This window comes from Phaenicophaeus curvirostris, chromosome 6, assembly GCF_032191515.1.
Source record: "Phaenicophaeus curvirostris isolate KB17595 chromosome 6, BPBGC_Pcur_1.0, whole genome shotgun sequence".
Taxonomy (NCBI): Eukaryota; Metazoa; Chordata; class Aves; order Cuculiformes; family Cuculidae; genus Phaenicophaeus; species Phaenicophaeus curvirostris.
Genome location: NC_091397.1, coordinates 5,338,761 through 5,363,412, shown reverse-complemented (window position 1 = coordinate 5,363,412; position 24,652 = coordinate 5,338,761). Strand labels below are relative to the sequence as shown.

At 48.1% G+C, this 24,652-nt stretch overlaps 1 protein-coding gene across 2 annotated transcripts; it reads right to left on the bottom strand.

The window, feature by feature from the left end:
- Positions 1-321: 321 nt before the first annotated feature.
- LOC138721804 (cryptochrome DASH-like) lies at positions 322-23,971 on the bottom strand. Of its 2 annotated transcripts, none has more exons than XM_069859246.1 (14): positions 23,814-23,971; positions 23,038-23,210; positions 20,475-20,568; positions 18,715-18,845; positions 17,742-17,890; positions 17,298-17,386; positions 15,181-15,254; positions 13,443-13,532; positions 11,403-11,482; positions 9,472-9,531; positions 8,241-8,398; positions 5,565-5,684; positions 4,527-4,703; positions 322-983 (listed from the first exon to the last, which is right to left on the bottom strand). In XM_069859246.1, the coding sequence occupies exons 1-14, from the start codon at positions 23,862-23,864 to the stop codon at positions 876-878; spliced, it is 1,554 nt and encodes a 517-aa protein (XP_069715347.1). In that variant the 5' UTR covers positions 23,865-23,971; the 3' UTR covers positions 322-875. The 2 variants fall into 2 exon arrangements, with proteins under 2 accessions (XP_069715347.1, XP_069715348.1); XM_069859247.1 differs by having other exon boundaries at positions 322-980.
- Positions 23,972-24,652: the final 681 nt, after the last annotated feature.

Below are 24,652 nucleotides of genomic sequence, written 5' to 3'. Positions count from 1 at the left end.
AGGAACCTGCAGCTTCTCCGTGGCACTGTAGGAGAGACAGTCGATAGGGTGGTGAGGCACTGTAACAGGTTGTCCAGAGAAGCTGTCTGCCCCATCCCCAGAAGTGTTCAAGGCCAGGCTGAGTGAGGCTTTGAGCAACCTGATCCAGTGGAAGGTGTCCTTGCCCATGGCAGGGGGGTTGGAAATGGATGATCTTTAAGGTCCCTTCCAATCCAAAACATTCTATGATTCTATGACACAGTAGAACGTCCTCTGACATCTCACGCTGTCTGTGGATTTCTGTCGCATCAGTGGAAATGAGAAAGGTAAAACACTGCAGTACCAAACCCTTTAATTGCACAACAATTGGTAGTTTTAAGCTTTAAAACATGAGGTAATAAAGTAAGAAAGCTCACTGAAGGGAGTCCTGGCTGAACACCTCCCACAAAAACTGTCCGCTCCAGTTCATATAGAGGTGGGAATAGAGCACCAGTGCAAAGCATGGGGCACTGGAAAAGCAGCCACACCTCCAACAAACAGAAAGACCACACCACTTTGGTTAATTATTATTAGTACAGTCTCTTTCAAGCAAAGCACAGAGCAATCCTCTGTCCACGGAGTCAGAACCTCAGCAGCCACTCTTGGAGAGCGACAGCAGCAGCCCAATCACCAATGTGAAAACACAAGATATGATCACCACAATCCAAACTAATGCACAGCTTCCAAATATCCACACGTAGCTCGTGTCTCTGGAGCACTGAACAGGCAGATCCCCCATTGCTGTGGCCAGACTTGCATCACTGACTTGGTTCAAGGAGATAAACCATCATTCTGGCATCTTCAGCAGTGAAATCTCCCACCGAGTGCTTCTCCTGCACACACCTGGACAGCCTTCATCACACATCTTTCTTGTGAGAAAAGTAGAAGTCTATCCCTCTGCTCCTGTGTGGCACTGGCGTGTGTGCAGGTGCTCTCCTGCCCCTGGGATGGGTACTTCTTCCCTGCTGCCAATAGAAAATGGACAGGGAGATGTTTACTGAGGCTGCAGGGTCAATCGGATCACAAAGCAGCACTGGCATGCAGACAAACATGCACGTGGCACTTGTGTTCCCAAGTTCACTAAAAAGGCAGAGAGGTTAGAAAACAGGAATTTTGGTAAGATGTAGGTTTGTGTTTTCAAAGATGCCCAGGTGGCCAAGAAGGCCAACAGCATCCTGGCTTGTATCAGAAACGGTGTGGCCAGCAGGAGCAAGGAAGTGATAGTGCCCCTGTACTTGGGGCTGGTGAGGCCACACCTTGAATCCTGTGTTCAGTTTTTGGCCCCTCACTACAAGAAAGACATTGAGGTGCTGGAGCTCGGGAATGTGTGTCTCCTAGGGGGGCTAAAGCCCTTGCTAAAAACCTAGCTAAGCTCATAAATCGAGCCCTAAACTAGATGTGAAGAGGGAGGGGGTTGAGACCAGGCTAGACAGGAGCGAGCCTGGACATGGGGCACTGGTGATTCAGAGAGGGTGTGCTGGAGAGGACCACCAGTACCTCACCACACAGAAAGTAGGGGTGAACACACCTGGGGGTGCTAAGGGAGATACGGGCACTCTGGTGCTAGCTACTCCAGTTACCAGGCAATTGGGAACGAACTCTGTTCCCTCTAAGAGGGCTGAAGGCTCGGCAGCTCAGCTGAAGTGCATTTACACCAATGCACGCAGCATGGGGAATAGGAAGGAAGAGCTGGAAGCTGTCGTAGGGCAAGGAGCCTATGATGTCGTTGCCATCACGGAAACGTGGTGGGATGACTCATGTAACTGGAGTGCAGCTATGGTGGGTACAAACTCTTCAGGTGGGATAGGAAGGGCAGGAGAGGAGGCGGGGTAGCCCTCTTTGTAAGGGAGGACTTGGACACCGTTGAGATGGATTGTGGCGATGAGGAGATTTGAGTGCCTGTGGGTTAAAATCAGAGCCCATAAGAAGGTAGATTTTGTGATGGGAGTCTGTTACAGACCACCCAGCCAAGGAGAAGCAGCTGATGAGCTCTTCTATAAACAGCTGGGGTTAATCTCTACATCAATGCCTCTCGTTCTTGTGGGAGACTTCAATCTTCCTGATATCTGCTGGAAGTAGAATAGAGCAGAAAGGAAGCTGTCTAGGAGGTTCCTGGAGTGTGTGGAAGACAACTTCCTCGCACAGCTGGTGAATGAACCAACAAGGGAGGGTGCCCTCCTGGACCTGCTGTTTGTGAAGAGAAGGTCTTGTGGGGGATGTGGCAGTAGGAGGACGCCTAGGACAAAGCGATCATGAGATGATAGGGTTTTCTGTTCTAGGTGAAGTGAAGAGGGTGGTTAGCAGGACAGTAGCATTAAACTTCCAGAGGGCAGACTTTGAACTCTTCAGAAGGCTGGTTGGCAAAGTCCCATGGGAGGCAATACTTAAGGGCAAAGGAACCCATGAGGTCTGGGAGCTCTTCAAAAAGGAAATCCTAGCAGCTCAGGAGAAAGCCATCCCTGTGTTCCAGAAAAAAAGCCGGCAGGGGAGAAAGCCAGCTTGGTTGAATAGAGAGATCTTGAGTGATATCAAGAAGAAGAGAAACGTTTATGAGCTCTGGAAGAGGGGTCAGGCCTCTTGGGTGGACTACAGGAGGGAAGTGAGATTGTGTAGAGAAAAAATCAGAAGGGCTAAGGCTCAACTAGAAATCAGATTGGCCAAGTCTGTGAAAGATAACAAAAAATCCTTCTATAAATATATAAATAATAAAAGGAGGACTAGGGAGACCATACAGTCCCTATTGGACGCAGAAGGAACAGTGACAGGGGATGAGGAAAAGGCTGAGGTACTTAATGCCTTCTTTGCCTCAGTCTTTAATTGTAAAGAAAGTCGTTCCATCTGTGTACAAACCCAGGAGCTAGAGGAGCAAAATGAGGCTCCCGTGATCCAAGAGGAGGTGCTCAGAGCCTTGCTAGCCCAACTAGACACCCACAAGTCTATGGGGCCGGACGGGATTCACCCAAGGGTATTGAAGGAGCTGGCGGATGTGCTGGCCAAACCCCTTTCCATCATCTTCCAACAGTCCTGGAAGACTGGGGCAGTCCCACTGGACTGGAGGCTGATTTTGTGCCCATCTACAAGAAGGGCCGCAGGGAGGATCCAGGGAACTACAGGCCTGTCAGTCCGACCTCAGTGCCAGGGAAAGTGATGGAGCAGGTGATCTTGAGTGCTATCATGAAGCACATGCAAGAGAACCGGGTGATCAGGCCCAGTCAACACGGGTCCACAAAATGCAGGTCTTGCCAAACTAACCTGATCGCTTTCTACGAACAAGTGACTAGACTCTTGGGTGAGGGAAAGGCTGTGGATGTGGTCTTCTTGGACTTCAGTAAAGCCTTTGACACAGTTTCTCATAGCATTCTGCTTTGGAAACTGTCAGCCTCTGGACTGGACAAGCGCACACCCTCCTGGGTGGAAAACTGGTTGAATGGCCGGGCCCAGAGAGTGGTGGGAAATGGAGTTTACTCCAGCTGGAGGCCAGTGACAGGTCGGGTTCCGGCGAGTCCAGAGAAGAGCGACAAAGCTGGTGAAGGGGCTGGAGAACAAGTATTATGAGGAGTAACTGAGACAGCTGGGGTTGTTTAGCCTGGAGAAGAGGAGGCTGAGGGGAGACCTTATTGCTCTCTACAACTACCTGAAGGGAGGTTGTGGAGAGGAGGGAGCTGGCCTCTTCTCCCAAGGGACAGGGGACAGGACAAGAGGGAATGGCCTCAAGCTCCGCCAGGGGAGGTTCAGGCTCAACATAAGGAAAAAATTCTTCACTGAAAGGGTCATTGGGCACTGGAACGGGCTGCCCAGGGAGGTGGTTGATTCACCTTCCCTGGAGGTGTTTAAGGCACGGGTGGATGGGGTGCTAGGGGCATGGTTTAGTGTTTGATAGGAATGGTTGGACTCGATGATCCAGTGGGTCTCTTCCAACCTGGTGATTCTATGATTCTATGATTCTGTGAAGGGTCTGGAACACAGGTGTTATGAGGAGCAGCTGAGGGAACTGGGGCTGTTTAGTCTGGAGAGAAAGAGGCTGATGGGAAACCTTATCTCTCTCTACAGCTCCCTGAAAAGAGGTTGTCACGAGGTGGGTGCTGGTCTCTTCTCCCAAGGAACAAGTGATAGGATGACAGGAAATGGCCTCAAGTTGTGCCAGAGGAGGTTTAGATTGGATATTAGGAAAAATTTCTTTACTGCCAGAATGGTGAAGCATTGGAAGAGACCTTCTTTGACCTCAGATGCACACTTTAACAGAAGGGGATTAACCCAGGCCCTTCAACAGCACAGCTGGAAGCAGGCGCCTTTGCTTCCACAGAACCTCCCACTTATGTCAAAGGCATCCGGGCTGAGAGATTTGGTATTGCATCTTGGGTTTAAAACCCGAAATGGAGACATGCTTTATTCTTCACTGAACACAGAATAACAACTATATTTGAGCCTCCACAAAGTACTCTTGCTCAGGAAGAGGCAGGGGGTATGCACAGGGGAACAAACCTCATCCCAACCTGCCCACTACTCACGTGGCTCTGGTTGATGTGTCGGCTCCACTCCGGGGCTGTCACAACGGGCTGTGGGTAGGTCTCACCTAGAGTTACTCCTGCCTGGGAAAGAGCAGCACTGCTCAGTGCCCAGGGGGTATGGATATCTGCTCCTTTTATGCCCTGTAGTTCTGGGACCCACAGCCGGACATAATCCCCCTGCAAACAGAACCAACAGACAGGATTCATTCAATAACAATCTCTAAGTGTTTTCCAGCAAGTGTCTTTTTAACGTGAAAGAAAGATGCCCAGTTTCCAGGTAAAGAAGCTGATGTACCACAGCATCAGTTAACTCTGTCAAGCCTTAGCCCCTCCTGTTAAATCCTCTATGGAGAATTAGTGCCTGAACAGAGTAACACAGATACCAGAGCTCTTCTCCCAAGCTCGCTGTCAGCAGCTGGGGGAGACAGAGATATTTTTTGGGTACAACTCACCTGCCCTGTTAAGGACACAGTGAGATGAAGTCACTCCCAAGAATTCCTGTTTCTTTCCAGTGACTGTGGAGGAAACTAGGGTGACCAGACCAGCTGCACACCCACTTCTGTGCTTGGTAAGATGTCTCCCTGACCCCTGAATCTCCAATCAACTCTACGGCCAGGACTAAATTCTAATTCCTTGCAAAGTCCTGTGAACTTGTGCTGAAAGGAGCGAAGGAACACGATGGGAGCAGGTAATCTGGTCTGTGAACACTGGCTAAGCACATGGAAGAGGTGATTTATTTGCTCCCACAATTCACAGAGGACAATCACAGGAGTCACAGGTCTAATCTACTCTCAGAACCTCCCAAAGTACCATGTGAGCAGCTCCATCTCTCCCGTCACTTCTGAGTTCTCCTCTTGAGCTGTTTTGTGCTCAAGGAAGTGGCCGTGTGAGCTCTTGACAGGATGCGGCTGTTACCCGGAAGAAATGGTGATGAAATACTAGCCGTATCTGCACAGCAGACTCATCTCCTCTGCTCCCTGAAACTCTCTCATATGCTTTGCTGCACAATTCCTTGTTCAACAGCCAAACAAGACTTACATTGCCGTCATAATCCAGGCCTTGTTTAATCATGTTAAACTTCCTGTTCTCCCGTGGGTCGTTGCCAATACCAGCACTGTATAACCAGTTGCCATAATTGCTACAAACATCGTAATCCACCTTGAGGACAGAAGAAGAAAACAGTAAGAAGAGCTGGGCTGACCTGGCCCTTGGTGAACCTTGGTGAAGCTTTTGAGGGCTCAGATTCCATGAAACAGTAGCCCAGTTGTCATGACCCAGCCTGGACAGTCCCGGAGTCACTACAGTAAGACCTCATAAAAGGTCTGGGTTCAGTACCCACCAGGCTAAACGAAGGCAAAATGATGCCAAACGATCTTGGACTTCAATAAAGCCTTTGACACAGTTTCTCACAGCATTCTGCTTAGGAAACTGTCAGCCTCTGGCCTGGACAGGCGCACACTCTCCTAGGTGAAAAACTGGTAGGATGGCCGGGCCCAGAGAGTGGTGGGAAATGGAGTTAACTCCAGCTGGAGGCCAGTGACAAGTGGTGTCCCCCATGACTCAGGGCTGAGTCCAGCCCTGTTCAATGTCTTTATCAATGACCTAGATGAGGGGATCGAATGCACCCTAATTAAGTTTGCAGGTGACACTAAGCTGGGTGGAAAATTCTTCCTGACCAGTTACCCCAAGACCACAGACTAACAAAACCATTTCTGCCAGTCCTATTAGGATCCTATTAGAAGAAAAGTTGAACTCAGACCATACAGAGTGATCACACAGAGTTTACGAGGATGCACTCACTACAAACATTGCAGTTGTTTCCCCGCTGTACAAAACCTGCACCATACAATAAGCCTCACCTCACATGGACTTGGCAGAGAGAGGTACTTTACTATGGGAGACACCAGAGCTCTCATGATCTACTCAGTAGGCTGCACATCATCAAGTCATTCTACATTTAAACAACTAAAAAGTTCTCAAGGATGCTTATGTAAAACAGAGCAAGGTTTCCAAAACAGGCACAAATGAGAGCAGGACATGGTTTAGTTTGAGTGCTCTTCAGCTGGGCAGGGTGGCTTCAATCCAACATCAGCAGCTTTCCAGTCATAGGACAGTTTGAACCTAGTTCAGTGGGGAGCGGCAGTGATAGCAAACAGGGCGTGGGATCTCTGAGCATTCCTAGGAGAGGTGTTTGCGTTGTGGAAGCACAGAACTGGCAGCTGCTGCAAAGAGTTTGCAAAGACACATCACTGAACAGGCTCAGTGCTTTTCTGCCTTCACCGCAGCATCAACCATTTCACATGGTGATGTTTCCAAAATCGCAGCCACAGCCTGAAGTGGGGAGCTCAACATGCCCAGATGGCAGAAGGCACTGGGAACGCACTGTGCCAAGTTGCCTTCCCGTTTCTCTGCAAAGCCAGCTGAGAGCTGGGGACAGGGTGATCGATAGCCAGCTACGCTCACTGTGCACCAGGCTTCCCCTTCCCAGCAGCACTTCCTCCAGCTGGCAAGATAAGGAGAGTAAGAAAGATGCCATGGGAGAGCCGATTGTGTGATTAACATGCAGGAAAGTGTGTGTAGGAGGTGAGGGCAAATCCAAGAGGGACTGGAGGAGGCAGGCTCATTTCCCCTTCAGTCTTGCCCCTTCCTGGCATTCTTTTCTGTTTGTTTCTCTCTCTTTCCTTGGGGCCTGACCCTGTGAATGAAATCATAGCTGAGACATTCTCTGTTCAAGACACCAGAATTATCTGGCCCTCCAGAGTGTTGCAGAGAGTTTGCCTCAGTCACCCTGTCTGTCTTGCACGGATGGCAAACACCTCTTCTTCACAGGCATGCACAAACACTCTGTGGGCCTTTGATGGAAGCACCCGAGATGGAAAATACATTGCTTTCCTGTTCTGGAGGCAAGCAAGACCAGTTTCAGTTCTGTACTGGCCTCCACCATTCTATAGCCGTATCTCCAGGTCGTTACTCTGGCGATGTCACCAGGTTACAGTAACAGAGCTGTCTGGCAATGTACCAGTGTGACACAAGTTGAAAGGAAGGGACAGCTGTAACAGAGGCACAGAGCCTGTGCCTGGGAAGAAGCTATGGAGACTGAGGACAGAGAAGCAACCTAGCTATTTAACTGAGCTGGCATGGCTGCTGATTGGCATATGAGAAGCTGATTGGTTGTGCAGTTGACAGGGAGGCCCATGCCTCACCAGAAAGAAGGACGCCTCCAGCAAGGGTGGAGCTCTTTGGAAGCTGATCCAGCTATTGTCCATACTCGCCTGTTCTTGACTAGCTGACTTCCCCGTCCAATGCAAAGATGCTATGCCAACACTGGCTTCAGTGGCCAGAACATATTTCTTTTTATGTTCTATTTCTGGGCTATCCTCCTCCCCAGCCTCTGGGGTGAGCAAACCAGAGGACTGTTAACATAATTACTGTTTGAAAGTTTTCTCAAGTGTGATAGATCTCTATCTAAAACCACATGGAGGAGCAAAACCATCACTGCAAACTTCCTAGCTGTGTCTTGACTGATGGCAGCTTCACTGTAGCAAAAGTCCCTTTTACTACATGAGCTTTCGGTTGCATGCAAGCCATATATATGTGCACTTGTATCAGCCTCAAAAGTGCTGTCTTCTGTATCCATCCTTATCAGGCAGAGCTGTCCTCCTGTCTCTCACCCTGAGCAGGGAGCACAAACTCCAGATGCACAAAGGGTCTTACCAGCAGGTACTCGAACCATTCTGCCCCCATCCTCCAGTCCAGCCCCAGGTCCTTGGTGAGAAAGCTGGCGACGTTCTGCCGCCCTCGGTTAGACATGAAGCCTGTCGCAGCCAGTTCCCGCATGTTGGCGTCGACAAAAGGAACCCCTGTTTTTCCCTCTGCAAAGACGAAAAACAGTGCTGGGACATGATGACATTTTGGGGCACTTGTAAACCTGCAGTCATGTATTCACAGTCACCCACGTAGGTAGGACACCCAGTGTACAGCAGCAGGGAGAAAGTTCAATGAGGTTTAGCTGGTGTGCAGCCACTAAGATCCACTGGAAATCAAAACCTATACTGAAAATTAAAATTAGAGGAATTTTTGGCAAGAAAATCATAAGGTATAGAAAAATCTCAGGCTTGAAAAACAGTGAATCAAGTGGAATGCAGGTAATTTTGCAGAGCAAAACAAATATACAGACAATAGTGAGATGGGCCAAGAACAGAAAGATTGTTGACGGGGGACTAAGAGCAGAGAGGAATGTATTGGGCCAGTCCTCCAAGATGAGTACCTGAGAAGTAGAGGGCCTTGGCTGTTGTTAAGGAACAGATTTATTTTACCTGTGTGCAAAAGGACAGACATGGCATTCATGTGAATATATAGGTGTTTATTTCACCAGATCTAATATTTTAATCTGTTAGCCCCTCAGAGTTTTCATTTGAGATATTATGCTTGCTATTCATGTGACAACACAGCTATAAAGGATAAGAAAAGTAAGGACATTAAAAGGCTGAGACATAAAGATGTGATTTATTTGAAGGCTGTTTTAACCTTCTGACCAAAGACAACTGGAAGAACAATTTAGCATTGATTAGAAGGGCTGGTCAGCCTCTGTGTTACCAAACTGAGGGGTCCAACAGGTTGTAAACATTTCCACCTGGGTAGGAAAATCTAACTGCAGTGAATCTCACAAAGCAGGTACAAGCTGGACAGAGTCTGGCCATTCACAATACCCTGTGGGCCTGCTCCTGTGTGGTGCTCAGTGTCAGAAGGGAAGCAAAATATCCTGCACTCACAAGGAACTGAGGGGTTGGATTCCTTTGGTGGTAACAGTAACAGTTCAGAAGACAAGGCCTGATCGTGCTGGCCATTCCCTCGCGTAAATCTGAGTTACCATTAGGGCACATGTTAGCATGCAGGCACATGGGAACAAAAAGCATGCTTAGTCAAACTGGTGGTGTCTACTGACCTTTCCAACAGTCAAAGAGCTGAAGGTCCTTTTTCCAGGAGATCTCTTTACCTTGAAGCCCTATTGAGGAAAAAAAAAGAACTGCTAATGAAGACAAACGCTGACACAGGCAGTTATTAATAAAGCAACAACAGCCAGAGGCATCTTGGTTGACACAAGATGTTAGGATGAAGCTAGCCCTCTCGGTGGTATTACAAACAAGCCACGTCCTTCTGCTACGATCTAGAAGTGATATGTTCCTCCTGATACAAGTAGTTACCATTACAAAAAGTGGAATATTTTGATTTAAGCTGAAGTAGAGTTAACTTTCATCTAAGTAACAGTATTTTTTGAAAGTTAGACAGAATATCCCTCTGACAGCACGTCTTTTTTTTTTCAAACATTGTTCTCCCAGACATTGTTCATTCTTTGGAGATGATAATGACTTGTTAAGTATGATCTGTGTTGAACAGATGTGTCTTCTATAATCACCTCTGACTGCAGTCTTTCCCTATCTCAAATGCAAGATTAGACAGAGGGCTGGCTCCAAAGCTCCAATTAGCCAGAGATACAACTGTTGTGAAGTTCATAATAACATTAAAATTACACCTTGGAAAGTAATAGAATATGCATAAGATTTCCGGAAAAATTTACACATATGCATGCAAGTGGGAAATACATTTTGTAACCAGCTCTTGTCTCACCACACATGATTGATGGGGATGACTCCCTCGTGTGTCCAGGCTTGATAAAGGGTGCTTCCTTTCTAAAACTGCAAAATGAGTCTTAGAGGGTTTATTTGATGGTATTTTTGGTATCATTCCTTTCAAGTGTTTCATAGGGGTGACCTCTGCACAGGGCAGATTCTCAAGACCTAACAGATTTTGATTATTTGTTTTGTTGGCATTTGTCCTTTCTTTTTCTAATTAAGAATGCCTCAGACCTCACAAGTGGCTGCAAATGTGCTCTGGCCCAAGCTGGTATTTTCTTGTTCAATTTTACTCCAGGACAATGTTTATGTGAAATCTGTTTCCGTAGCAGATATTAAACCCAGAACTATCTGGCAGAAGCCCCTGGAAACGCTTTGCTCCTGCAGTGGGGTAAGAACAGATGAGGGGGGTGACTATCTTTGCAGGGGTCCAGTGCCAATTACAGCCCTCTGTACACTTGAAGGAAGGTGTCAGCACAACTCAGCTCCAGCTCCAGATGCCTGCGGTTTTGCCCACCCCTGGCATCCAGTGCCATTTGAGATGCTGTAGGGTATTCGAAACAGTCACACAGGCCTGGCAGATGTGACACAGGCCCTGAGGGAGATGTGCTCCTCCGCACCAACAGCTGGATGCCAGGCTGACCCCAGGGCAACCAAAACATGTAAAATCAACTTCTGAGCTTAGGTATGGGCAGCTCCATCACACAAAGAACAGCACAACCAACATGGGGTTTCCTGGCTGCAGGTGCTAGGAATCTGTCATGAATACTAAGAATTCAGACTCCTGTTTCGCATGTGGAGACCTGCATGTAAGGGACTTGGTCTGGAGCTGAATGTCACTCTTATTCCTGTGCAGTGCAAGGCAGAAAGAAAATCTGGTGTCTTGGGATTCATCCTGCTCTGTCAGTTCCTGCTCTATCCCAGATCCTTAGGCAAGCCTGAAAGCTGGATTCTCTCAAAAGGTGGAGCATCTCCAGAAACAGCATCTTTACCCTTATTGTGCTGCTGCTTCCCACTGACACACGTTAATAACACTCTCCATGTCTAATCAGATTTGGGGCAAAAGTCTCTGTGGTGCTGAGGCACTTCTGTGCCAACAGTAAGTCCCCAGCAACATCCAAGGGTGGTGACACAAGCACTATGAGAAGCACATTTGTACAATACGATGCTGACAGCCTCTTCTCTTACTTTCCCTGTTGTGAGACTGTACCTTTCCTCTCCAAATACAGTGATCCATACACACCTCTTAGTGAGAAAATCCTTTTGCCATACTTCAGGGCCACAAATCGAAAGTAATCCCGCCACAGCAGTTCAAACAGGACCCTAAAACACAAAGCCATGTCTGTATTTTACTGTGGGTCAGATAAGATCATAGAATCACAGAATCATAGAATGTTCTGAGTTGGAAGGGACCCACAAGGATCATTAAGTCCAACTCCTGTCCCTGCATAGGACAACCCCAACATTCACACCAAGTGTCTGAGGATGTTTCCCAAATGCTTCTTTTTTGTCAGTATTGTCAGGCTGGGCACCATGACTGCATCTGTGGGGAGCTGTTCCAGTGCTCCACCAACCTCTGGGTGAAGAATCTTTTCCTGATGTCCAACCTAAACTCTCCTGGTACATCTTCCCGCCATTCCCTCAGGTCCTATCATTGGTCACCAGAGAGAAGAGATCAGCCCCTCCTCTTCCTCCTTGCCTTGTGAGGAAGCTGTAGACCATGATGAGGTCTCTCCTCATCCTCTTCTCCAGGCTGAATAGACCAAGTGACTTTAGCTGCTCCTTATATGGCGTCCCCTTTAAAACCTTCACCAACTTTTTGGCCTCTTTTGGACACTCTCCAGAAGCCTGACATCCTTTCTATGCTGTGGTGCTCAAAACTGTACAGACTGGCTACTGAATTCAGATTTTTCTTTCATAGCACCCATCACTAACACAATGAGGTTTATTCACAATAAGCAATTTCACGTACCTTCCTGTGATACCAGTTTTTGCCTCAAGCCACCTTCCCTAGCGTGCACCTGGATGACTACGGTGAAGGCAAACTTTCCCTGATTCACTTGGGAAGCTCTCCTTAACTTGAGTGCAGGAGCAGAATTTCAGGAACCCCATTTCTCATCCGCCCCTGCTGGGATGCAATTCTCTGAAGAGCAGGGCGAGGACCTGATTCAGCTTCACACTTCCGCATGAGCAAGCGTGTCAGCACATTCCTAAGAGCTTTGCATTGATTTAAGCAAATACCCTTTGCAAGGACCTTAAAGGCACCTTTCAAAACTGGGTTTACAGTTGTCTAAGCTCATGAGTTCAGGCCTACAAAAAATGCAGTTTTATATAAAAGCTACTCTGCTCTGATGAGACCACATCTAGAATTCTGCATCTAGTTCTGGAGCCCTCAGCACAGGAAGGACACGGATCTGTTGGAGTGGGTCCAGAGGAGGGCCACAAAAATGATCAAAGGCCTGGAACATCTGCCCTGTGAAAAGAACCTTAGAGAGTTCTGGCTGTTCAGCTTGGAGAAGGCTCTGAGGAGACCTTATTGTGGCCTTTCAAAAGGGGGTTTATAAGACTCATGGGGAAACACTTTTTAGCAGGGCCTGTAGCAACAGGACAAGTGGTGATGGTTTTAGACTAAAAGAGGAGAAGCTTAGACTAGATAGGAGGAAGAATTTTTTTTCACTGAGGGTGGTGAAACACTGGCACACGTTGCCCAGAGAGGTGGCAGGTGCCCCATCCCTGGAAACATTCAAGGTCAGGTTGGATGAGGCTCTGAGTAACCTGAGTTGAAGATGTCCCTGCTCAATGCAGGGGGGGTGGATTAGATGACCTTCCAACCCAAACCACTCTATGATTTGCACAACTCACATAATCCCTAAGCTCTTTGGGTGAACCCTGATAACATCCCTGGTGTGAGAAACCCTTGGGCTTTTATTTGTAAATCATTCTTCTTCCTCCTCATCTAGCCCATACTAACAATACAGAGAGGGATGGTGCCAAATTACAGAGATCAGTTTTAAAATCATGAAACGCCATTTCCCAGCAATAATAATGACAAGTTACATTAACAATCTTTACTCATAAAGTGCCTAAAGTCTTGAATGTCAAAAGCAGACCAATAAATCCATACTGAAACAGAACTGCAGTGCAACCCAGAGGAATCAGCCAGCAGGCACAGGAAAAGCAAACATTAATTAAGAAAAGATTTAACAAATCACTCTCTTCTGTGTGTGAGTTACAAGTTTCCTTTTCAGAGAAAACAAGCCACAGTGACGGCACAGAGACATACCAGTATGTGCTCTGATTTGCTGTTCTTTCCTTTTCATACTTCTGGATCTGCTCGTAGATGTAACGAGGTGAAATGCAGCCCAGCGCCAGCCTGAAAGCAGAAGAATGATGTCCTGAATGCAATGCAGGACTAAGAGGTTATGTCTGCACAGAGGAAGTGGAGGGGCAGTTTATCGTTTAAGAGCTGTTGTCTGAAACCTTTTGCTTGGTTTGCAGCGATGCCACTGACTTCCCAAATGGCTTTAGTCAAGTTGTATGACTCTCCAGTCTGAGAATCAAAATCCCCTTCTTCCTAGCATATGACTGTTACAGGAGTTTCCAAGCTACTGAGGTAAATCATGCTACAGAAGTTTGACAAGTTTTGCCTAAAAGACTTGGATCAGCTGGTGACTTAGTGCATGGAACACAAACCCAGAAATGGATCTCAAACATCAGCCTCTACAACATCTACCTCAGCTGTTAACAGTCCTCCTCCCACTACAAACCTGTTTATCGTATGCCCAGGGCTCCTGTTGCTACAGTACCTTAATCTCGCATGAATAACCACAGAGGGCAAGTGACTTGCTGAAAATTTCAGGCAGTGTGGGAAAACTAGGGAATATAACCCAGCCCCAGCATTTCAACCCACTGGGCTCCAAATCAGTGCTATGCGAGACAGGAAAAAGCTTGTAGACTCCAACCCCATCCCAAAGGGTGATAAGGGACAACTTTCACCTTGTTTTTCCTAGATAGGTATTTCACTGCAGTTTCCCATAAGGGCTTATGGAAAACAGGAAGAAAGGGCCCAAAGAGTTTTCCCTTAATTATTTTCCAGCTCTAACACTTAGAAACGGCCAGTAGGAGATGTAAATGCCTGGCTGCAATCTGAACTGGTCTGATTTTGATTGTCTAACAGGGGAACACTTTGGGGCAGGCAGATCAGGAGTGTCTGCTCTGGGCAAATGCCCAGCTTGGAGAAACACGAGTGAGGCCACAAAAAAAGCGCTTTGCAGTGCCAGTGCTCCTGGGATCCCAAAGTGCCACCAGGTGGAGCCATCCACTGCAACCACCGAGCATAAAGCCGGCTGGAAATAAGAAATCCTGACCTACAACAGGCTCAGAAAATTGTTTCACGTTGGAATTCTGTCAGGAAAACGCTCCACATGCTCTCAGCATTGGGCTGAACTGGGTTCTGCTCCTGCAGTTTCAGTCCAAAATTAACTCTGTCCCTTCCAGCACAAGAGACTAAAAGCCCTAATGAGAAGACATCATATTCACCCGAACAAGAGATCATTTTGCAATAGGAATAATCAGAAGTGTCTCTTCACTCCACAGAAAAGCAGAATGGCACTGAGATGAGGTGACGTGCCCCACCAGTATTCAGCAAACGAGGACTGGATTGAGTTCTGCTACAGACCTACCAACAGGTGGAATCTATGCTTCTTCCAGGGCTGCCCTCAGACAACCCCAATACACAAAACAGCACAAAGCCCAGTGCCCTGTCCTCACCACTGCTCCCAGCCTACTGGGTCTTGGTGTAGTACTGCTATGCTTCAGCAGTTCCTAGTTGCAGGAATATTTGCAGTGAACCACTGCCCAGAAGCAGAGTAAAGAGCAGCTCTGAGGCTGCTGTACCTGAACAAAAAGGGCAAAAGGAATCACACCTAGATCCCCGCCCAGTGAGCACTCAGCAGACAGATAACATCAGTTTGTGAAGGGAGCAGAAAAGGATTTTTCAGTGTCACAACAAAAATCTTTACCATGGTGCAAATTTAGTCGAGTAATCCATTCCCACCAGTCCATTCCGAGTCTCCTTGTAAGATGCAACCAGGTTCTATGCAGGCAAAAGAACAAAAAGTTTTAATATTTTATGTGCTACCTGTTGAACATGCTTTCTTTCACACTGAAGCCAGGACAATCTGTCAGGTCTGGGCTCCCCCACATGGCTGCCTGCAAGGATTACAGAGCTCCAAATTACTGCCTCCAGTGCACAGGAATTGATCAGGCCAGCAGTTTTCATTAAAGCTCTGGGATGTGAGTCACAAACTATGCTCCCTGCTTCAGCCCTTAGCAGGTGTCCTCCTACAAGTGCTATGAAACTGGTTGCGCTCCCCACCCCTGCCTCCCTGCCTCTGGATCAACTATCTGCTTACAAACACTAGTGGGACCAGCAGTCAGTTCCCTTGTCCATGTGGTGGCTTGTTGGGTTTGAGAACCAGAGTCTGACAGCACCCAACGCTCCGCTGCAGGAATCCTGATCACTATTAATTTGGGCCACTCACCTTCAGAGCAGGGTGCAGATCTCCCGTTTTCTGAGCGCTCTATTGACAATGCACAGGGAAATATGATCTCTGTCTCTTTGATCCCCTCCACTTTACAGATTACAAGTCTTAACGGGCTTTTCTAGCTCACCAGGGAAGACAATATTTTCATGACAAAAAAAGACAGGTAGGTTTTCCAGGACTGGTTTTATTAATGCTAGACCAAGAGTAGAAGCTACGCATGCTTGTACTGGTTTTGGCTGGGATAGAGTTAATTTTCTTCACAGTAGCCTGTGTGGTGCTATGTTTGGGATTGTCTTTTCAGTGTTGACAACACACCAGTGTTCCTGGTACTGCTGAGCAGTGCTCACAAAGCCAAGGGCCTTTCTGCTCCTCACACCCCCCCACCAGGGAAGATGCTGGGGGTGCTCAAGAAGCAGGGAGGGAACACAGCTGGAACAGCTGATCCCAATCACCAAAGGGATATTCCACACCATACAATGTCTCACTTAGCAATAAAAGCTAGGGAAGAAGGAGGATGGAGAAGACGTTTGGAGTTACAGCATTTGTCTTCCCAAGTAACAGTTATGCATGATGGAGCCCTGCTTTCTTGGGGATGGCTAAACACCTGCCTACTGATAGGAAGCAGTGAAATATTTCCTTGTTTCATTTTGCTTGTGTGTACAGCTTTTGCCTCACCTATTAAATGGTCTTTATCTCAACCCGTAAGTTTTCTCACTTCATCCCTTATGATTGTCTCCCCACCCCACTGGTAGGGAGTGAGGGGGCAGGTGGATGGGGCTGATCCATTGGCTTAGGGGCTAAATTAGGACAATGCTCTCCAACAATAAGGGAATGCAGGAACTTCTATAACCTGAGGGAAGAATCCCAGGGGGCTGTCCCAGTGATCTCATTGGGCACAGCACGCTTCTTTACCCATCTCAGCTGGAGAGATGCTGTCCCCTTTATCCACAAAGCTCCTGGAAATCATATGAATTCACAGGAGGCAAATTTATGGCAGTTCCTCAAATTAGAACAGGAAAAGGTTCAAAAACGGTCAGGATGCACGGACAAAATGCAGTCAGCAGCAGCTTCACTCAACCAAAGCGAGGGAGCATGAACAGCTGTAATTATTGGCTGCAAGTTTTTAAACCAGACTACTAGGAGACTCCTACTACTTTTAACTGTGGACAGCAGCTTGGATCGGTTGTTCTTCACCCCAATTACAATTTCAGCTCTTCGAGCCACATTTCAGTCTTCCAAAATGGAGGAACTACATTGCTAATGATGTGGGACAGCAGTGTAGAAAGATCAAATCAAGGTAAAGGAAATAAAAAATTGTCATAATTCCCAAAAGCTGATAGAGAAAAAGACTTATAAGGGATGGCCACTAAACTAAGTTCCTAAGCATTTGGCTTACATTCCAGGCTCCTGGATGACTTCCTTTTGTTTTAGTTTGCCCCTCTGAAAAACCGAAATAATATCAATTCCATCCTTCATGGAAATGTTATAGAGGAGTTAAAGAAACATCACTAGGAAGTGAAATTGCAGCCTCACCCACTTGCACAGCCATATATATAAGGGGGAGGATGTAGACAAGGAATTGTAAGACTTACCGTGTCCCAAAAATAATACTGCAGTCTCATTAAAGCCTGGGTCTCTCCTCCACTGCAGGGGAAGGCTGTTCGTGGATCGGTCACGGGATCTGCCACAGAAAACACCATCAACTTGTTACCCCCTTGGAAAGCATTTCAAGGGTCGGGAGCTTGAAATCTAGGCACATTCAAAAGCAGGGATGTCTGCTGTGGGGCCATAAAAGATTGTGCCCTGGTCTATACTAAAAATTACTGACTAAGAGGATGTTTTCTACCTGGATGCAGGGCTTGCCAGCCCAGTTCCTCCACACAGGGAATATATCTTCATTTGCTGTATGAACGAACAGAGGCCTTGTTACAGTTTGAAAGGTAACCACTGCCTTTGGAACCCATGTTTTGATTCTGAATAAGAGACATCTCTAAGTAGGATTTCATGAGAGCAACTGCCAAATTAAGTTTCCTTACCCTTCTGTCTGAAATCCTCCATGGTAGGGATACACCCTTCCTCCACTCCTGGAGGCAGAGGCTTTAGCTGATCTTCCATCTGCAGGGTTGGCCGGACCTTCGCCCCCGATTCCACCGCTTTTCGGAAATGGGTGTAGACATCAGGCAACCTGCAAAGATTATGGTGCAGTCAGATCTCCGTAGGATGGCTACCCTGCCCCCTCCACACAGCTCCTCACAGCTTCCACAGATGGAGGGTTAGCTTTCCAGGCTGTGATGCATGTTTGTACACTGCCTGGCACAAAAGAGGCAGACTTCCCTGGGGCCAGCAGCAATCAGAAGTTCAGTCCTTCAGCCAGTTTCTTTCTGTTTCTGATGCAAATGTTGCCTTTTCAGTTTAAGGTGTGCCCTGATGGGGCAATCCAGAAGAGTCTTAATTTTCTCATCTAACTTCTGATTACCCACAAGGCTGACTCCAATGTGAAAATTTGCAACCTGCTGCTGTCTTTTTAGTCAATGGGGAGAAACAGCACTTTTATGGCCTGACTCCTCTGCCCTATTTTACACGTTTTCTATGGGATACCATCAATTGCTCACGGTCAAGTGACTTGAGGGAGACACGAGGAGTCCATGTGCTGTCACAGGCAGCTGCATTTAGCCAGACTGGCAAACAGAGCAATCCAGTCCAAGATCATAAGGACTCTGGGCACTGCAGACTGTACTTGTTGAAGAGCATGAGAGAAATTAGTTCCTCTATAAATGGTCAAGCAAACCCCTCAGTTTTATTGAAGCATAAATCCTGCTAGCACAGAAGGAAGAATGAGCCCCTTCCTCTCGATGTGTGTGAGCGTGGCAGCACTGTTCCATAAATGCAGATGGACTAATGGGGCCCTTCCCAGTGGAACAGGTTGACTAAGATCCCTCCTGAGCAGTTCACTGGAGCTAGAAACAAACAGGACAGTGGAGGAACGAGTGATACCACAGAGCAGCCCACCTGGCAATAGGCCCGAAGGGAAGGTCATCCCGATGATACAGCGTGGATCCCCAGAATGTCTGAATCTTCACCCCGTGCTGACTGCACACCTGGCACAGCCCCTTCTCCACATCCAGCTCCTCCTGCGTGGCCTAGGGAGAACAATGTGCAGTGAGGCCGTTGCCACATGGCCTCAGCTCCCACATGCACACAGACACCAGTCCCTGGTCTTACCCTCCTCCCTCATCTCCACATTTGGCTTCATCCCTTTGGAGAGGTGCACACAGGCAATCTCTGCATATTTCTCTCCACAAACCCAACAAGTGTTTTCCCTCTCCATTAGTAGAGCTAATGCCAGAATAAGGAACTCATTGATGCAGGCCTACCCCTGTTGTAGTCTTCTAAGTTTGCATGGACTGGAAAAGTGATTGGACAAGTATATGCAAAAGAAATCCACTGAGGATTACTGAATATCAGGATAGTATTCTCCTTTGAGGAAGTCCGTGAGGCACAGATTCTTGGAGGCTGGGAAAGTATTTGGGGGAAGTATCTTTACAAATTTGTCCCATTCCATGATCTCTTCTAGGCAGCTGTTGACTGTTCGGGAAAAGGTTATGGAGTTAGATGAGGCTTCTGTCTGATTCTCTGTGTTGTTCTTAATTGCTGCATGGAGTAAGGCATTTATGGGATATGTAGGTTGTCAAGTTACAAAGGTCTTGGGCCTGACAGCAGGAATGCCTGCAGTGCAGGCCACAGAGTGATTCCTGCATTTGATAGCTCAGAGGTCCAGACTCTGCTAATGCTAGTGCTAAGTGCATCTATGTCCATACATATGTGTGTGTGTGTGTGTGTGTGTGTGTGTGTGTACACAAAGCCTCCAGGCCCAGGGCCTTGGACCCAGAGTCCTCCACTGAATTCAGCAGGCCCTGGATCAACCCTCTTAGTAACTCAGTGAAGACAGATCAGGGACACGCCAACCCCATCAGCAGTCCAGGACAGACTCATCCTTCGTTTCTCAACACAATTGGTGGGCAACTGCCTAAATATGAGTGCTGTCAACTCACCACGGGCTTTTCTCCACTCAATACAATACAGAATCACAGAATCATTAGGGTCGGAAAAGACCTCTAGCATTACCTAGTCCAGCCGTCAGCCCATCATCACCATCCCTGCTAAACCATATCCCAAAGTGCCACATCTACACACTGTTTTGACGCTTCCAGGGATGGTGACTCCACCATTTCCCTGGGCAGCCTGTTCCAGTGCTTCACCATTCTCTCAGTAAAGAATTCTTCTTTCTAATATCCAATCTAAACCTCGCCTGGTGCAACCTGAGGCCACTTTCTCTTGTCTTATCACAGGGAGCCATCACAGCTAGCTCCCTGTGCAAGGAAGGCACCAGAAAAAGGCAGTTTAATGATGCAAACAGGAGGAGAAATGAACTCGGCTGACCTAGAATGCCAGTTGCCAGTAACTCCTCTTCCTCAAGACACAGCACATGCAAGTAATCAATCACAAATAGCTGCTGTCATAGAATCACAGAACCATTAACGTTGGAAAAAGACATCCAAGATCATCAAGTCCAACCGTCATCCAGCAAGGACTCCCACCCAGACACCTACTCCATCCCCATCCCAGGACTTAGCCAGTTTCCCTAAGGTTAACAATACCAGACAGGAAAGGCTCTGAACACACAGGACCCACATCACTATTTGGTCGTGGAAGAAATCTCCACAACTTAATTTTCTCTCTTCACAACATCACTCAAGTATTTCCCTTACCTCTTGATGGAAAGCCACAGCACTGACAGAGCCCAGCTCAGTAATCAGATCACGGACCACGTCTTCTGGTTTCCCCTTCCTCACAATAAGGGTACTGCAAACACAGAATACTGGCCTGAATTAAGTTTGACTGATATGATTGTTATGTGGATTGTTATTGATGTGTATGGGAGATACTAGCCCAGACATCCAAGTACTAGTTCTCTACAGAGCACAAACAGCACATGGAGGCAGACAAACAGGATTTGACCAGACTACATTTTTTTAGGACCCAATGAACACAGTTTGTAAGTCTCTGGGGCCAAGTTTATGTCAAACGCATTTCTACCACCCCGGATGCGTTAGAAAGTAGGACTGGGCAGAAAGCCAGGCTTGTTACCTAAAACTGAATCTGTCAGATCTGTTCACCCTTACACAATGAGGCTGAGATTCAAGAACTGATTCCTCTTTCAATCCCTTTCACAGGGAGTACTGGCCTGTGGGCAGACCCTTCCCCACCTTCATGTGGGAATATTCAGAGGAATTCTTTGTGTTTGTAACAGAGCCAACAAAACTTCCCTCCCACCTTGCAACCTCATCCTCTGCCCAGATGTGTACTCAGGGCATGACACCAAAGAAGTTGGTGAGAATGTTAGTCAGAGGTGGGTGCAGAGTTCTGTGAGGAGCCTCATACGTGACTTTCCCTGTGTCTCTGTCTATCTGTCTGTCTGTCTCTCTCTCTCTCTCTCACACACACACACATATTGCTGTGTCATCTAAGAGAGGCCTCTGCTGGAGAAGAATTTCTTGCAAAAGTAAAAGCATTTTTGCCAAAATAATTTAAAGCATAACTTCAAAGATGGGCTGAGTTTGAAGAAGGCAGGAACAAAGGGTGCTGCTGAGCTTGGTCAACCAAGCTGCCCCCATGGAACAACCCAGACTGGACGTGGAGGAGATTTCTGTCTACCACTGCATTAAGATGATAGAATCACAGGATGGTTTGGGTTGGAAGGGACCTTAAAGATCATCCAGTTCCAACCCTTCTGCCATGGACAGGGACACTTTCCACTGCATCAAGTTGCTCAAAGCCCCATCCTAACGTGGCTTTGAATGTCTCCAGGGATGGGGCATCTTCTCTGGGCAACCTGTGCCAGTGCCTCACCACCCTCACAGGAAAACATTTCTTCCTAACATGTCACCTAAATCTTCTCTCTTTCAGCTTAAAACCTTCCCCCCCTGCCCTATCCCTGCACTCCCTGATAAAGAGCCCCTCTCCGGCTTCCCTGTAGGCCCCCTTTTAGGGAAAGCTGCTCTGAGGTCTCCCTGGAGACCTCTCTCCTGCCTAGAGCACACATGAAGATACTTCATGGTTGTGGAAATAGAGCCTAGGTCTTAGCGTGGCTCTTCATTACCCCACACCTCTCATTGCAGAAGACCAATCTCTTTATTAGTCACTGATAACAGCACACTACCACCCAAGGAGCTCTGAATCAATTCACTGCAGGATCCAGGTGCAGTCACCCACTGATCAGTTCTTTTAGTCTCCTATCATGTTCTCCATCTGCACAGTCCACACTGCACAGCAAATACAGAGATGATCCTCTTGGTTCTACTATCAGCGCTATGCTGCTCTAGGAGAAAACAGGCTGGCTGATACATCTTCTCCTAAGCAAAGCCAGATGTTATCTGGTAATGCATTCTTCAGCATGTAGACCTTCAGGCCTTGATCTACTTCAGATATAGTTTCTAAAGGGATAATGAAGGAGGAACTCCTGAGGACTCCCTTCCCACAGAGTTGCCTACCAAAGAGCCTGGGTTTAGCAGGATAGGGCATGAGCAAACTTCGCTCTCCAGAATCACAAGCCAGGATCCATATTGGTCTTCCCCAAGTCCTCTCCTAGACGAAACTCACCAGGGAGAAGACACATGCCAGTGGCTGGTGTCATGGCCTATATCTCCAAAGACCGTCACTTACGTCTCCATTTGCCAAGACACTGGGCAAAGCCCTGAAAGCTAATGGCTCTGTGCTCCTTTGCAGATGCCACAGCAAGTCATCCGAACCAGGGCTACGTATGGCACCTGACTTTATTTAGTAGAAGAGCTGTGGCCCTATGAAATAAGACACCCACAGAGCTCAGAGCATCTGACATGATTTGACTCACAACACAGATATGTGTTGAAAACAAGGAGGAAAATACAAATAGATGAGACCTTATAAGGAGACCTTATAGTGGCCTTCCACTACCTGAAGAGGGCCTAAAGGAAAGCTGGAGAAGGACTTTTTACAAGGGCATGTAGTGATATTATGAGAGCAAATGGCTTTAAATTGGGGAGGGGAAGATTTAGATTAGATGTTAGGAAGAAATTCTTCATAATGTGGGTGGTGAGGCACTGGAACAGGTTGCTAGGGGAAGTTGTGTTCAAGACCAGGTTGGATGAGGCTTTCAGCACCTGATCCAGTCCCACTGGATCAGGTGCTCCTGCCCATGGCAGAGGGGCTGGAACTGGATGATCTTTAAGGTCCCTTCCAATCCAAACCATTCTATGAATCTATGTGCTATTTGCACGGTGCTTTCTCAAGTACCTTCCTTTTTTTTTGAGCGTTTCCCTTAGATCCTTCACGCTTTCCAGCAAAAACCTGAGCCGATGGGGCCCCGTCTTGGGGAAGCCATGGCAGTGGGTGCCCAGGTAGTGCCGTGGGTCAAAGCAGTAGAGGGGGACAATGAAATCCGCGACGCACTGAGCCCAGTGCAGCACCTGGAAACACAGAATCATAGAATCACTAGGTCGGAAAACACCTCTTGGATCATCGAGTCCTATCTGCCACTAAACCATGGCCTTCAGTACCTTGCCTACCCGTCTTTTCATAGAATCATAGAATCATAGAATAACCAGGTTGGAAGAGACTCACCGGATCATCGAGTCCAACCATTCCTATCAAACACTAAACCATGCCCCAAGCACCTCATCCACCCGTGCCTTAAACACCTCCAGGGAAGGTGACTCAACCACCTCCCTGGGCAGCCTCTGCCAGTGCCCAATGACCCTTTCTGTGAAGAATTTTTTCCTAATGTCCAGCCTAAACCTCCCCTGGCAGACCTTGAGGCCATTCCCTCTTGTCCTGTCCCCTGTCACTTGGGAGAAGAGGCCAGCACCCTCCTCTCCACAACCTCCTTTCAGGTAGCTGTAGAGAGCAATGAGGTCTCCCCTCAGCCTCCTCTTCTCCAGGCTAAACAACCCCAGCATTTTAAACACCTTTAGAAGGGGGGGCAGGCTGCAGCGCCCATCTCTCTCAACCCTACAGAAGAGAGGGTTGATTTCTAAAGAAGCACCGCCCCGGGGGCGGCAGCTGAGCCCTACCTGGTTGTCGTGGGCGCGGAGGTCGCAGCGCAGCAGGCAGATGGCCGTCATGGGGCTGCGATGGGGCCGCTCCAGCCTCGCCCGGCACGGCTCTGCCCTCCCTCAGCGCTGCCCTCCCTCAGCCCGGACCCCTCAAACGCGTCCCTCTCAGCTCAGCTCTGTCCTGACCCCGTCCTGCACCCCCACAGCCCAGCTCAGCTCTGCCCTCCCTCGGCCCGGACCCCTGATCCGACTCCGCCTCTGCCCTCCCTCAATTCCTCCCTCCCTCAGTTCTTCCGTCCCTCAGCTCAGCCTGCCTCTGCCCTCCCTCAGTCTCGCCCTCCCTTAGCCCGGCCCCTTCAAACGCGTCCCTTTTAGCTCAGCTCAGCTCTGTCCTCCCTCAGTTTCGTGCCTTCTCAGCTTAGCTCAGCTCAGCTCAGCTCTGTTCTCCCTCAGTTTTGTCCCCCACCAGCCCAGCTCAGCTCAGCTCAGCTCTGTTCTCCCTTAGTTCTGTGCTCTCTCAGCTCAGCTCAGCTCAACTCAGCTCTGCTCTGTCCTCCCTTAGTTTTGTGCCCTCTCAGCTCAGCTGTTCTCCCTCAGTTCTGTGTCCCCTCAGCTCAGCTCTGTCCTCCCTCAGTTCTGTGCCCCCTCAGTTCAGCTTTGTCCTCCCTCAGTTCTGTGCCCTCTCAGCTCAGCTTAGCTCAGCTCTGCCCTCCCTCGATAATGTGCCCGCTCAGCTCAGCTCAGCTCCCATTCCCACCTCTTTCCACTTCCCCCTCTTCCCACCCCACTCCAGCCTCACTGACCCCTTCCCTCCTCACCTCATTACCAGCTCACCTTCCCCTTCCCTCTTCTCCCAC

Excerpts from the sequence above, each read along its gene's own strand:
- LOC138721804 (XM_069859246.1), bottom strand. The coding sequence starts at position 23,864 with ATGACGGCCATCTGCCTGCTGCGCTGCGACCTCCGCGCCCACGACAAC. Across the intron at positions 8,399-9,471 it reads GCTCTTTGACTGTTGGAAAG|AGGGAAAAACAGGGGTTCCT; the intron begins GTCAGTAGACAC and ends TCGTCTTTGCAG. Across the intron at positions 984-4,526 it reads GACACATCAACCAGAGCCAC|CAGGGAAGAAGTACCCATCC; the intron begins GTGAGTAGTGGG and ends TTCTATTGGCAG.